Below are 12,958 nucleotides of genomic sequence, written 5' to 3' on the forward strand. Positions count from 1 at the left end.
AACCTTTTCGTATCTCCGGTCTCTCTTCCGCTTCGCATCCGTTCTCGTTTCCACCTTTCCTTCTAGTTGCTGGTTGCTTGCTCGCCGAGCCGCCCCAGCCTCGCTCGCCCGCCACGTTCCTCTCTCTAACGAGTTATGTTTCGCGCCCTCGTCGCGAAAGTTCGGATACGAGATTACCGTGCTGGTCGGCTCTCGAGCTTCGTTGCCGATATTATGGAAAACGCGAGAGGCAAAGTCGCGAGAGCTCGATGCCAGAAAACGAAGGAGAGGGAAACGGGTCCGGGAATACTCTCGATTCTCTCTCTCTCTCTCTCTCTCTCGCTCCCTCTCTCTTTTCTCTATTGGAGACGAACATCCCCTTTTTCGAAGGAACGAGATTTAATACACGCTCGATGCCGCTGCTATCGTTACGAGGAAGCATCGATGTTTCGATAAGAAACAAGATGCGCGTATTTATATTGGCAATGCAGGAGAGCTGGCTCGTAGTTTCCGTTAACAATGGCGATATCCTGCGAAAGCAAAAGTGCATAGATATCGAAATATGCGGGCGAACTGGAGTGTATCGATAACAAACTAGCGCCGTCGATGCTGCCGCGAATACGCTTGCCTGGGAACGTTGCAAAGACGTCCCGGAGAAAATCCTGAAACGGCCTCTCGAGTGTCGAACGAGAGCGAGGAAAAATATCGTCGCGTTTCGCAGCGGTTCCGCCGAGACGCGAGTCATCCGATTAATCGCATTCACCGTCGCGCTAACCGACAGCATTTTCTCGACGAGTTGCATGCAGCGAAGAACGGCGGATGTCGTCGAGTTTGGAGAAAAAGCGCGACCGAGATGTCGCGAAAGTACGAAGACGGCTTCCACGTGTATTTCTCGGGTTAAAACGCGCGGCGTATGCACGTCGCGTTTCGTGCTTCTCCGGCTTCGCTCACGCTACCTTTGGGACTCGGTTGCAGGGGTAACCGGGCGAGGATCGTCGGCAAAGGAGGGAAGAACGCGTTACGTCGGCTGCCATCATTTTTTAAACGTTACACGATAAACAGTTACGCTGCCCTTTCATAAGTTACGGGCGTTATGTGCGCACGTACAATGGCTAGAATATCAGACGAGCGAACGTAACGATTCGCGCTTTTTATAGAACCGGCTGAACGGCGTATTCGTCTAGTATTTTAGTCGACCGTCGAGCCATCGAGAACGGCTGCAAATAGATCTTTGTTAGGGCAGATGTCGGTTGATCGGTATGCTACGTAATGTCACGGGTCAGTGTTGTATTATTCAAGCCATCCTTTGCTCTCGCACTATCGCTTTTACGTTACTTTTTCGCCCGAGATTTTAGCCGCTCCAGTTTCGCTTATTTCGCAATTACCGAATATTTATGGAAAGCGGAAACTCGAGAGACGCGCGTACAATCTGTACACGCGCCAGACAGACGGACAGATAGATGGATGGATTCGAGTAGGATGCAGTTTGGAAAGTAGGATCGCGTGGCAAAGTGTGAGCAACGAGGGTGGGCAGAGGGAGACGTTTGCTACGAAAACGAGAGCAGAATAATCGTTATCAAAGTTTCGCGCCGATTCCAGAATGAATCGGGAACTGGCTGACCAAGATCCGACAAACTGCAGCGGAAGTCGAGTCGGTGAGTCGGTCCGAGGGAACTTCCCATCGAATTAGAGAAAAGTGTTCTCGTGGCGTCCTGTGCACACTCGCTACGACAAAGTTCTCCGTTAATCTCCTGGAAACCCCTACGGGTCTCGATTTATCGACGATATCCGATACGCGCAGCTTCTTCCTCCGATTTATTCTACCCCTCCTCCTTCTGTATCCACTTCGCTCTCCCTTGTCCAACCAACGACCCACTTCCACTTTTCGCTATTCTCTCTTTCGCTTCGTAATACACCTAGATCAGACGTTTTACAAGGAATTCGTTGTCCGTTTCGGTAAATCGTACCGCTCTTGTCTCTAGAATACACGGAATATCAACGTTTCGCCGTGGAACAACGCGACATTCTGCCAGCGGATGCATCGTATCCGCGTTGGCGAAGCAAGAAAAATGAATCGTCGAAGAGACGGGCAAAGACTCGATCGAAACGATGGATCGATGGTCGCGCCGCGAACATCCTGCAACGATCGTATCGCTTTAAGTTTAGACACGACACACGAGAAACTCGAAGTTTATTAATTCTTCTTGTTACGAGAAGATTCGGTCAAGTATCGGCGAAGGGAAGCACGGGAAGGAGCAAAGTCGACGATGTTGGTCGATGTGACGATGAGGAAACGAGGAATTGGAAAAACCGCTCGAATCAGGTCCGCTCTCGACTCATTACTTTGAATTATTCGAATAATATTTTCCTGTCTGGCTGAGAAATCAATGCGTCTACCCAGGCGATGCATAATTCATGGCATAGTATCGGACAGATGGAAGATTAATAGGCCTGATCAGACGCTCTCTAATCGAACGCTTACCGCCTACTTTCTTCCTTTCTCCCTTGCACCTTGCATCCGTTTCCCACTTCTCCTTCCCTTTTCGTTTATCTCTTTCGGAAGCTGTCTCGCATCCTGCGATAAAATCGATGGATAGCCTCCGGAGGGGACGAATTCCAATGATCTCGAGATTTTCCTATTCGGTCCTCGCAACTATTACGAACCACTTAGTAATTTGAATCTTCAAAGATTTTCTTCTACGTTATATCTTAGTTTCTCGTACGAAAAGCTTTGTCCCATAGATAAACGAGAAAATTTTCCTCGGCGCGAGGTGTCGTCTCCCCTCTTACTGCTTACCAGCTTTACTTCGACGAACGTCAGGTTCCTCGGTTTGTCCCGGCGCCGAAATTCGTCTTCGCTTCGCGAACGGTAAAACGCGAATTAAACGGTTCAGTCGTATACAGTGGGTCGTCGTTCGATTTGTAGCGCGACTCAGGCAACGCGACGCGACGTTCGTAAATGTCGCTCGGCCTCGATATTCGTCTCGCGTCGAATATAAAGTTGCGCGAAGACGAACGAAAGCGTAACGCGAAAACCGCCGTACGGATAAAAAGTTAGCAGCGTTTGCTGGAGAAAGTTTCCCTCGCGAGTGCCGCATAGTTCGAGGGTCGCGAGTCGACTCGCGTTGCTCGGTGGACCGTCGTCTTGTTCGGCGTGGATTATCCGATTAAAGGCGAGACGATCCTTGAAATCGCTTCGCGGCGATGGTTAACGAGCAAAACTGTTTTTAAGCGGGAACGACGCGCCCAAAGTGGCCGGCGTCGAGCTTGTCTCGAACGGAAAGCAACTTTCCTTCGGATAACTAGGAGCCCGGCCAATAAAAGTTTGTCCTCGCATAATGCGAGAAGAAACAATTTTGGATCGCGCCTCCCGTGCGAAGACCTAATTGAGACGAGCACGTACTACCCAATAACTTTCGAGTTCGACTCCGGAAATTAAATGACGTGACGCAAAAGCCAAACGCGCTCTCAGCGCTCGGGGAAAAAATAGCCGAGGACGAGCCGAGGAGAGTTTCAAAGGAACTGCAGGCCAAGAAGACGGAATGCCGCGCGTTTAGTTCGAGTTAACCGAACTCGGGCTAAGACGAGTCGAGAATACATTTCGACGACGCGATGGAAAAACTTCTACATCGATGCGACGCGAGAGAACGTGTGCATTTTGGCTTTCGTTGCGAAGCCATTACAACGCGTGGTAATTATTCGGAACGAGTCCATCGAAATCGCCGAGTCGCCGCCTGTTCCTGTTCCGAATAATCGATTACGGAGCAAAGTAGCTCGACGACGCGTTCTCCTATTATCGATTCGACGATCTTAAAGTCGGATTTTTACGAGGGCAACGACTCTTGCCTACATCCGATGGTACACGATAACGAAGAAAAACGGAAAACGCGATACCTACTCGGATCGATTGGCGATGCTGTTCGTCTTGCTTCTTCTCCCTCGAACGCACAACGTATCTATGTACCTAACAAACGAGAAACTTTCTCGAGACGTTATCGGCATTTCCGCGAAGATGGAACCGCGTTATTCCGTGGCGCATCGAGACGCGCTGACTCGGACGAAATCGCCGGCAATTCGCCCATTATCGCGAGCGAGACGTCCGGAACGCTTTAAAACGCTTAAGAACGTTAAAAGTGCCGCTAACGGGGAAATCGATGACGATTACGTTCGCGTTTTAAACGCGGCAGCACGACCGTGGCCAGCAGCGATTTCGAGCGGCACGGTGCAGGAGGCGTTTCAAAGCGGACAGAATTAAAATTTGCTCGTGCTAGGCGGCACATTGTCGATTGGTCAGAGCCTCCAGATGTCGGCTATACGTCATGCCGGTGCATTGTGCGAGGAGAGAACGTTACGCGCAGCGGTTATATCAATTTTCAGTCAGCGGATTTCACCGCCCTTCGCAGCCCGACACGGTGCATACAAATTGCCATCGCGGCTGCTAACTAACCGTGCGAGTTTGATGAACGAAAAACGACCGGCCATAAATAATGTCGCGTAACAACGCTTCGAAACGATCGATGCGATTGTCCGTCGTGGGTAGGACGCGATGGGATCGCGAAGGAGCAACCGCGATTGGACTTGCGCTCTGTTACAGTCTTTCGAGACGTTGCCCTCGTCCAAGATGCAGCGAGTTCCGTATGGGATTTGCAGGAGAGTGGAAACGAGGGGGGAGGAAGGACGAGAGAGGCGGGTGGGAAACGTAGAGACGCGTAACGCGGAGAAAAGTGCCGGTAGGAGGCATATAATGGCGAGTATTACGGGCACTTAGTCACTTTTGTGCTTCGGCCGGCATTGTGCTAAGACAAAAGATGGCGAATCCCCGGGAGCGATTCAACTGTCCCACACGAGCCAGTCGGCGGCACTCGAATAACTACGAGGGGCTCAGGGCAAAATTAAGCCGAGCGGCATGGCGCGGCAATTCGCGAGCGTTCACAAACACTCGCTCCTCTTATTCCTTCTCGTTTGTTACGGTCACGATACGCTTGCATATTCGTGGAGCGTACCTACTACTTGCAAATGGAAGCATGCTACTACCTTCTTCGTGTTCGAGTCGGTCGCGCACCCGTGTCCGGGCCTCTGCTCGCCTCTGCTCGCCTCTGAAAGCTCCGATACGCATTGTACCATTCCCCCTTTGTTATCTTTTTCTGTCGCGAGTTTACGCGGCGCACCGCCCAGCTCGCTGCTAGTTTCGACTCCGACAATAGCCGGGTTTCTTTCGCTCTTTCCTGCCTTCGTTTCCTCCTTCGTTTCTCTGTCGTCCCTGCGGCCAACGCGAATTCGTTCCGCTTCGAGCTACAGACTAGTTAGTTACCCTTTCCTGATTATTTTTCCTGCTTCGTCGTCGCGCACGCCTGTCCTTTGACGAGCGTACCGTCGACTTCTTCGCCGTCCTCTCCACCCACCAGTCGCGATCAATTTCCTCGGAAGATTTTCAAAGTTGGCTAAATTTCCAAAAACCGAACAATATCTGCGGGAATGTGGAGAGGCTTGGCCTGGCCGCGGTCGTCTGTGACGTCGGGGGGTTGGCAATTTCAAATCCGAGAACGCTGAAGAATCGAGGGAAAAGGAAGACGAACTAAACTTATAGAGAAATAGGCGGAACGATTCGGAAGACCACTCGGTCGCGGGCTCTTTCATCTCCAACATCAAAAGGCAATTCCTGAAATTATGGAGATTTTTCCGAAGAATTTCGCGAAATCGACGGTATTCTACGTAGGACCGCGCCCTCGTGCTCTTTGTCAGAATAAACGGGTCGGGGGTTGAGAAGAAGGACGGCGAGAGCGCAGACGGAAACGAGGCCGACGAAGGGGAAGAAAGACGACGAGAGAAGAGGGAAGAAGTCAGGCTCGGAACAAATGAGAGGTTATTTCAGGCGGCAGACGTATGTACGTATATTCGGTACCAACGTCTCAACCATCGCATCGGCCCGAGTTTCCGACTTTGCATTTTTACCGTGAAACTCGCGGTTTGCCGTTAAACCTCTCGATCGTCTCTTTCTCTTCTCTTTTCTCCGCCGAGTAGCTGCTGGGAGAAGCGCTGCAACGAACGATCAACGCGGACAATCGAGAACATAGCGCAGCGATAACGCAAGACGACGCGAAATCGGTCGACGAGCGCGTCCGACCAGCGATCGTCCTTATCTACTCGCATCTCGCGTCGACCGTTAACGCGTGCAACTGTCTGCAGAAGCGTCGCAAGATCGTTCAACTTCCACGCTGCTTGCAAGATATATTTCCGTCCGGGTCACGTTTCTCGGGATAACTACGTTTGAAATTCTTCTCTGACAATCAGATCGAAGATATTTTCGCGCATTTGGAATTCATAGAACATGGTTAATTGATCGCAAACAGACTGTACGATCGTATAAAGTCGGCATCGTAATTTTAGACGGCTATGATCTTCGACGAAACAATATCGTACTTTCGAGCGATTTTTTTTCACCGGCACAGAATGTTATCATACCGGCGTCCGATATCTCGTCGCGTATATGTAGTTGATTAGTTTCGTGGTTGCCTCTAGAACAAAGAGCGGAGAGGATCGGGCTCGCGGGAAGATAACGCGGAAATATCCCAGTACGTATCAGGAAAATGGGACAAGCAGCGCGTATAATACGGTTTATTGTGTACGAGATGAAGATCTCGGGTTCGTGTGTGTTTTCAGCTTCTTCGGTGCTTCTCCGTCGCTTCGTCCCGTACGAAAATACGTGGGAACGATACAGGATCGTCAAAGTGCCGGAAAGTGATAAGAAAAGTAAGAGGCAAAAGACGTACAGAGAGGAAGACGGCGAAGCGAATAAATGTCGTTGTTCGTCGTTCGCTATCGAATTTTAGTTCCTCGGGAACGAGCAATTTTGTTTCGCAAACGCGCGCGAGTGACGCAACGTTGGATGACGCTGCGAACGTTGGATTCTAAATGATCGCGTATCACAGCCGTCAACGTTTCACTCGCCGATATATCGATCGATTCCAAGGTTAAGGAAAAAATGGGCCGGGATTGATATTCCCCGATGTCCGTCGCGTTGTAGTTTCGGGACCGATCGGATCGGCACGAGAATTACACGGAGGATCGGAAAACGTCGCGAAGCGTCGATCGGACATCGATCGGGTCGGAAATCGCGAGACACCGTATATCCCTCGGGGAGAAGGTACGATTAAGGAAGATGCCGAATTGATTCGGCCGTAACGAGGGGAGAATCGTCGACTGGAGGGTAGGAGAAGTGCCTCCTCGTTTCGGTAAAGCCAGCGATACGACTCGTGGGACGCGATTTGAATAATCACGATGGCTGTTGAATCGGAAAAAGAGTGTCAATCTGCACGCTCGGTGTATGGAAGTTTCTCGAACGAACGCGCGTGGAAAGCAGCGGGAATACAGGAATACAGGAAGAGCGAGAAGCAGAAGAGAAACGCGCGGACCGCTGCCATTAGCGAGCGCGACTGTCGCGTCGTAGCGACGACGAGAACGAGAACGAGCACAACCCAACGGCGGCTGCCCAATTAGCGTTAATCCTTGTTAATCCGCGTCTCTCCAATCTGCATTCCTTTGTTCTTGGTTCGGGCCGCTTCGCGGCCCGACTATCGCGACAGTTTACGACGAGCATATTTCGAGTTGGTAGCGAAGGTTTGAGCCGAGAGGGTAGAAGGGATGCGGGACAGGAGGATGGAAACTAAACGCGGAAGCGGGGAAAGCGCCGATACCGAGGGAAAAGTAAGCCGGAACGACGACGGGATTCCTAGCTGTCGGTGAGCTTCCACGGCAATTTTATTCACGACTGTCGATCCTTCCGGTGGAACGTCGACGAGAAGGAAAGGGAGCGACGCGTCGACGAACTCGAGAAAATATCGCGTAACGAGCGTGGCTCGAAACGGGCCACCGGCCTCGCCACTATCGGCCTGCTGAACACACCATCTCCTGTCTTCAAAGCGAAAATCACGCGAAAACGTTAACGCGTATAGTGGACGCAACGACGATTAGGATGATAACAGTAAAACGACGAGGTTTCGACGAATGGAAGCCGCGATACCGAAAGAAAGCATGCTGTCGATCGAGGAATGGCCCGATTGGCACAGGCCGCTAGCCAAAAACTCAGCTGCGATCCTTTCTCCGCTACATCGACCGGTGGAACGTTGTCCGGAGAACGAACGCGCGAGACGAAAAGTCGGAACGCTGTGCACGGTGTGCATGCGAGTTGCAGAGATTCGCGAAATCGGCCGTATCGGGAGAGATTGTTTCCGATACACGGCGCGAACAAAGAGGAACGACGCGCTTAGAAATATTTGTCTCTTCGGAGCGACGAGGCATTGTCCTCCCATCGACGATTCCTCTTCTCTGTGTGGACGCCTGCGACCGAACGACGAGACAAAACTCTGGGACACGCGCACAAAATCAAAAGTACGATGGCACGAAGGACGGCGGTTCGTCCGACCAACGGATACAGAGAGATAGACGGCTAGACAAAGGGGCGGCGGAGAGACAAGGAGAGCGATCGATGAGAGATGACGGACGCGGCCACGAGACCACGGACCACGAGCCACGAGACCGACGAAGAAGGGAACGCGTTTGAGCGGCTCGACGTACCGGGTCGAGGAAGAGGGAAGAACGAGGACCGGCGTCAGCGGTCGCTCCACTCACATTGTTACCATAATCGGCCTCGGTTGGGCCCATTGTTTGTCATTCAATTTTCCCGCTGGATTTCCACCGCGGACAATGGCAGGAACGCTTTATAAGTCGCGGGAATTACACGGGCGAACAAAGCTCGTAAATATATCCGTTGAATCGTGAAAAACGTCCTGCTACTACTACTACTACTACTACTCTCTCTCTCTCTCTCTCTCTCTCTCTCTCTTGCTGTTGCACGCAGAATGAAACTCCTCTCCTCTCCACTCCGCTCTCCGTGCTTCTGCACCGCGACATCACGTTCCACCCTTCCCGTTCTAGCTGATCCTCTCACGTCACCCTATTCGTCCCACACATCGTATCGTTCTTTCTGTTTCTAGGTTGCGTGTAAAACGCAGGACGGCTGTGTTCTTTCGCGCGGACGCGCTTATATCGGGCACCCGACTGTCCTCGGCTGGTACGTACCGGAGGCAACGTACCAACCAGCCGACAAACCGGCCAGCGGCTGGAAACGCAACGGATACCGAGGCCGGCGTGGAGTGTACGCGCGAACGGACCAACGGCAACCATTCTCGTAAATCAGTGGAACTCCGGCTCCGTTCCGGGACAATTTTATGATTTAATCCGGTGAATGCGCGAAGGCTGTGGTCGCGGTAGCTTCGAAACCCGAGTTCGCGATATACCGGCTGCACTTGCCGAGATGAATTTCACACGGCGCCAAATGGTGACCGCGTGTAAAAATGGTTTGCGGCGTCCGATGGGTGGGACGGCGGATGGCCGGAGGGTGGTTCGGCGGACGTCGCGTCCGAATACAGAGGACGGAGTACGGGGTTAGCGGGTTGAACGCGAGGAGACCAGGCGACGCAACACGACGCAACCGTTCGACGCTCAACCAGCGTGAAATTTCAGGACGCTGACCGACGTGCGTCGCAATTTCTCCGAATTTTCGATCGGTTTGAGAGCGTTATTTGGTTAAACCGATAACAAAACGAACCCTCGATTACGAGATTGACAGCGCGCATCCAATCGATTCCCGGCCGAACCTGCACCCTCGTAATTTCCCTCTGACGAGTCTCTCGACTGCCTGTGAATTTTTCGGACGCCAACACGACTCGACGATCCGCGAGTTGCTCGTCGATGCCAGAACACTCTATCGCGCGTTCCTCCGATCGTCTGGCTCCGTTTCCGAAACGTCGCCTTCATCGGAGATTAAGAATCGTCGCGAAAGGGCATCGCGTCACGAAGGATAGAGACCACGGAGATCGGTTCGCGTGACCGCCTAGACTCAGCCAAACAAAAGGTTTCTCGTATTCGTAAATCGCAAATCGAATTAAACTCTCAAGCGGCACGCCATTCCCGATCGCGATTCGTCGTGCGTATAAAAGGAACGGATCGCGATCAACCGAGTCAAGTGAGTTGCGGGACGTATTCACAACCTCTCTGCCGCGTCTCACTTCAAGCCGCGGGTTATCACCGCTTTTTATTCTTTCCCGATATTGTCTTTCGTATCCACACACAGACATACATACACACACACACACACACACACACACACACAGCTTCCGCGTTCAACGATCGTTCCAATCGGAGAAGTCCGCTTGTGATCATCGAGCCATCGCGATCTGTGTCCGTTGCGAAAACGTCGTTAAACGAGTCCCGCGTACCGAGCGTCGAGTTGTGCGAGTCGTGCCGGGATGTTATCGCATAATGAGACTGTCGTCAACGGTCCATTGGCTTTCATCGGCGAAGAAACTGGGTGTGTACACGTAATCCGTCGACCTTCTAAATGCCTGCGAGACGATCGAAAAATACGTAACTACGTAGTACTCGCGTACTTTGTTCCATAAATGAGAAAAGTTTACCGACTCGAGTACTCGTGATCGAACAACGATCCTTCGAGACAAAGCGCTACGACGCAGGATGATATTTACGGTCTCATTGATCGAGCGTCGATTAATATCATCCGTCTCTCCAAGCGATCTTTACGAAAGCATAAGACGATTAACTATTGTTCGTTTGCTCGTCATCCAGGTATGTTCCGTCGATGCGAGAAAGATTCCTGGGATGGAACGTACCGCCAGAGCATTCGGATCTCGTGCATCCCCACTGGAGAGGGTTCATAGCACCGGGAAAATATTGGCACATTGGATTCGCGCTCATCTACTCGATGCTGCTTGTAATGTCTCTCGTAGGAAATTGTTGCGTCATATGGATATTTAGCACGTAAGTTTGAAATTACATCGGAGGGTTGGTGGTGCCCTCCCTCGAGAAACGGTGGAATACTCGTCCGCCTGCGGATCGATCGTTGGCCGTTTCTCGAAACTACACTTCGTCCTGTACCGACTACCGTCATACGTCGTCGGAATCTGGCGTCGTACCGATCGAACCGCAGATACTCGAGCTCGGCCTGTGTGTTTTCAGATCGAAACCTCTGAGGACGGCTTCCAACATGTTTATAGTCAGCCTGGCGATATTCGACATAATAATGGCCTTCGAAATGCCGATGCTTGTGATAAGCAGTTTCATGGAACGTATGATCGGCTGGGAAATCGGATGCGACGCCTATGCAGTCTTTGGTTCGATCTCTGGCATGGGACAATCCATTACGAACGCCGCCATTGCCTTTGATCGATACAGGTTACGATTATTCCGTTTGATTACGATCTGATTACGATCGGCATAAACCCTGCGAAGATACTAAACGCGCTTTGCTTCTTTCCGCAGAACTATTTCCTGCCCGATCGATGGACGGCTCAACTCGAAACAAGCCGCGATAATCATCGCTTTCACGTGGTTCTGGGTGACACCGTTCACTGTTTTACCGCTGCTAAAAGTCTGGGGTCGATTCACTACCGGTAACAAATTCACGGAAATTTAACTTCCCCCCGTTCCTTTTCTTTTCTTTCCCCGACCTAACCCTCTCGCGTGTTATTTCAATCGAATTATTCCAGAGGGATTGCTCACCACTTGTTCGTTCGATTTCCTCACGGAGGATCAAGACACCAAGGTCTTCGTTATGAGTATCTTCATCTGGTCTTACGTCATCCCTCTAACCTTTATCGTGTACTTCTACTCTCAATTGCTGCAATCTATTCGCAATCACGAGAGAATGTTACGAGAACAGGTCGGTGTCTACGAATTTCTTTTCCCCTTCTTCTTCGTTTTTTCTTTTCTCTCAGCTTGTTTCAATATCGTTGAACGATCCAGCTCAAACGGACTTTCTTCGTTTCTGCTCCACAGGCAAAGAAGATGAACGTAAAGTCGTTAGTCTCGAATCAGGACAAGGAAAGGAGCGTGGAACTGAGAATCGCCAAAGTGGCATTTACGATATTTTTCCTCTTCCTTTTAGCTTGGACACCGTACGCAACCGTGGCTATGATAGGAGCATTTGGCAATCGGTAATTTCTACGTTTCTACGCAAGCTTTTCCCCGTTCTTTTTCTTCTTTTTTCTTTTTCTTTTTTCTTTTTCTATGACGTAGTTACCAATGACAAATCTAATCGTCTTTGTAGAGAGCTTTTAACGCCTATATCTACGATGTTACCCGCCTTGTTTGCCAAAACGGTATCTTGTATCGACCCGTGGATTTATGCGATCAATCATCCGAGGTAACTAATCACTCGTGATACTCTCCACGATATCGTGGACGTGAATACAAACGAAACGATTATCGCTCTCCATCTCTGTGCAGATACCGACAAGAATTGCAAAAGCGTTGCAAATGGATGGGCATTCACGAGCCGGAAACAACTCACGACTCCGCGTCTGTCCAGACCGAGAAGATTAAATCGGACGATGCATAAATCGAGGGCCTCGAACTTCCTACATTGACGCGCTTATAGGCACGATCGGTTTTCCAGTACGAGATCGAGACACGCTAAAAAGAAAACCACCACTGGTGTGATTTCGATCTCCGTATAAATACGTAGAATCTCAGATTCCGCGTAATTACGTGAAATTGTAAAATTGTAAAATATTATACGATCGTAGCGATACGTACAACGGTATCAACGATCCTACTATTATCAAAGCATTATTAAAGTAAATTCCACGGCAAGCTGTTTTATCGAAATTTCCCTTTCGATCCACGTTATATTTACGCCGATTAAACGTCATATCGAAACATCTATAGCGTTCCATCGTTGGTCGAGCTTTCCTCGTGAATGCGTACGAGAGGTTGCGCGCTGTAACATGCGCTGCACCGTGCGCGGTAACTTGCGCGGGTCGATCGACTCGAATTCAAAGCCATCGAAGTGAATTACGCGAGCAACAAACAGTTTCGCAAGATTTCTTCTGGCGAAGAAAACTTCTGGCTAGCCTTTCGTCTAGACGAAATAAACCGTGTTGAAAATTCTCCGAATATAATT

General features: G+C 50.6%; 2 protein-coding genes across 3 annotated transcripts in view; one reads left to right on the top strand and one right to left on the bottom strand.

Moving 5' to 3' along the window:
* The window catches only part of LOC117232802, a 143,119-nt gene that overhangs the window by 52,980 nt on the left and 77,181 nt on the right, over positions 1-12,958 (bottom strand). The gene's annotated exons all lie outside the window — the stretch shown is intronic.
* On the top strand, positions 1,919-12,648 carry LOC117232795 (opsin, blue-sensitive). Its single transcript, XM_033492447.1, has 10 exons — positions 1,919-1,935; positions 3,246-3,248; positions 10,186-10,348; positions 10,624-10,815; positions 11,014-11,229; positions 11,317-11,447; positions 11,544-11,716; positions 11,833-11,990; positions 12,104-12,199; positions 12,283-12,648. The coding sequence occupies exons 3-10, from the start codon at positions 10,287-10,289 to the stop codon at positions 12,392-12,394; spliced, it is 1,140 nt and encodes a 379-aa protein (XP_033348338.1). The 5' UTR covers positions 1,919-1,935; positions 3,246-3,248; positions 10,186-10,286; the 3' UTR covers positions 12,395-12,648.

Source organism: Bombus vosnesenskii, unplaced genomic scaffold, assembly GCF_011952255.1.
Source record: "Bombus vosnesenskii isolate JDL3184/JDL3185 unplaced genomic scaffold, Bvos_JDL3184-5_v1.1 scf7180000013263, whole genome shotgun sequence".
Lineage (NCBI taxonomy): Eukaryota > Metazoa > Arthropoda > Insecta > Hymenoptera > Apidae > Bombus > Bombus vosnesenskii.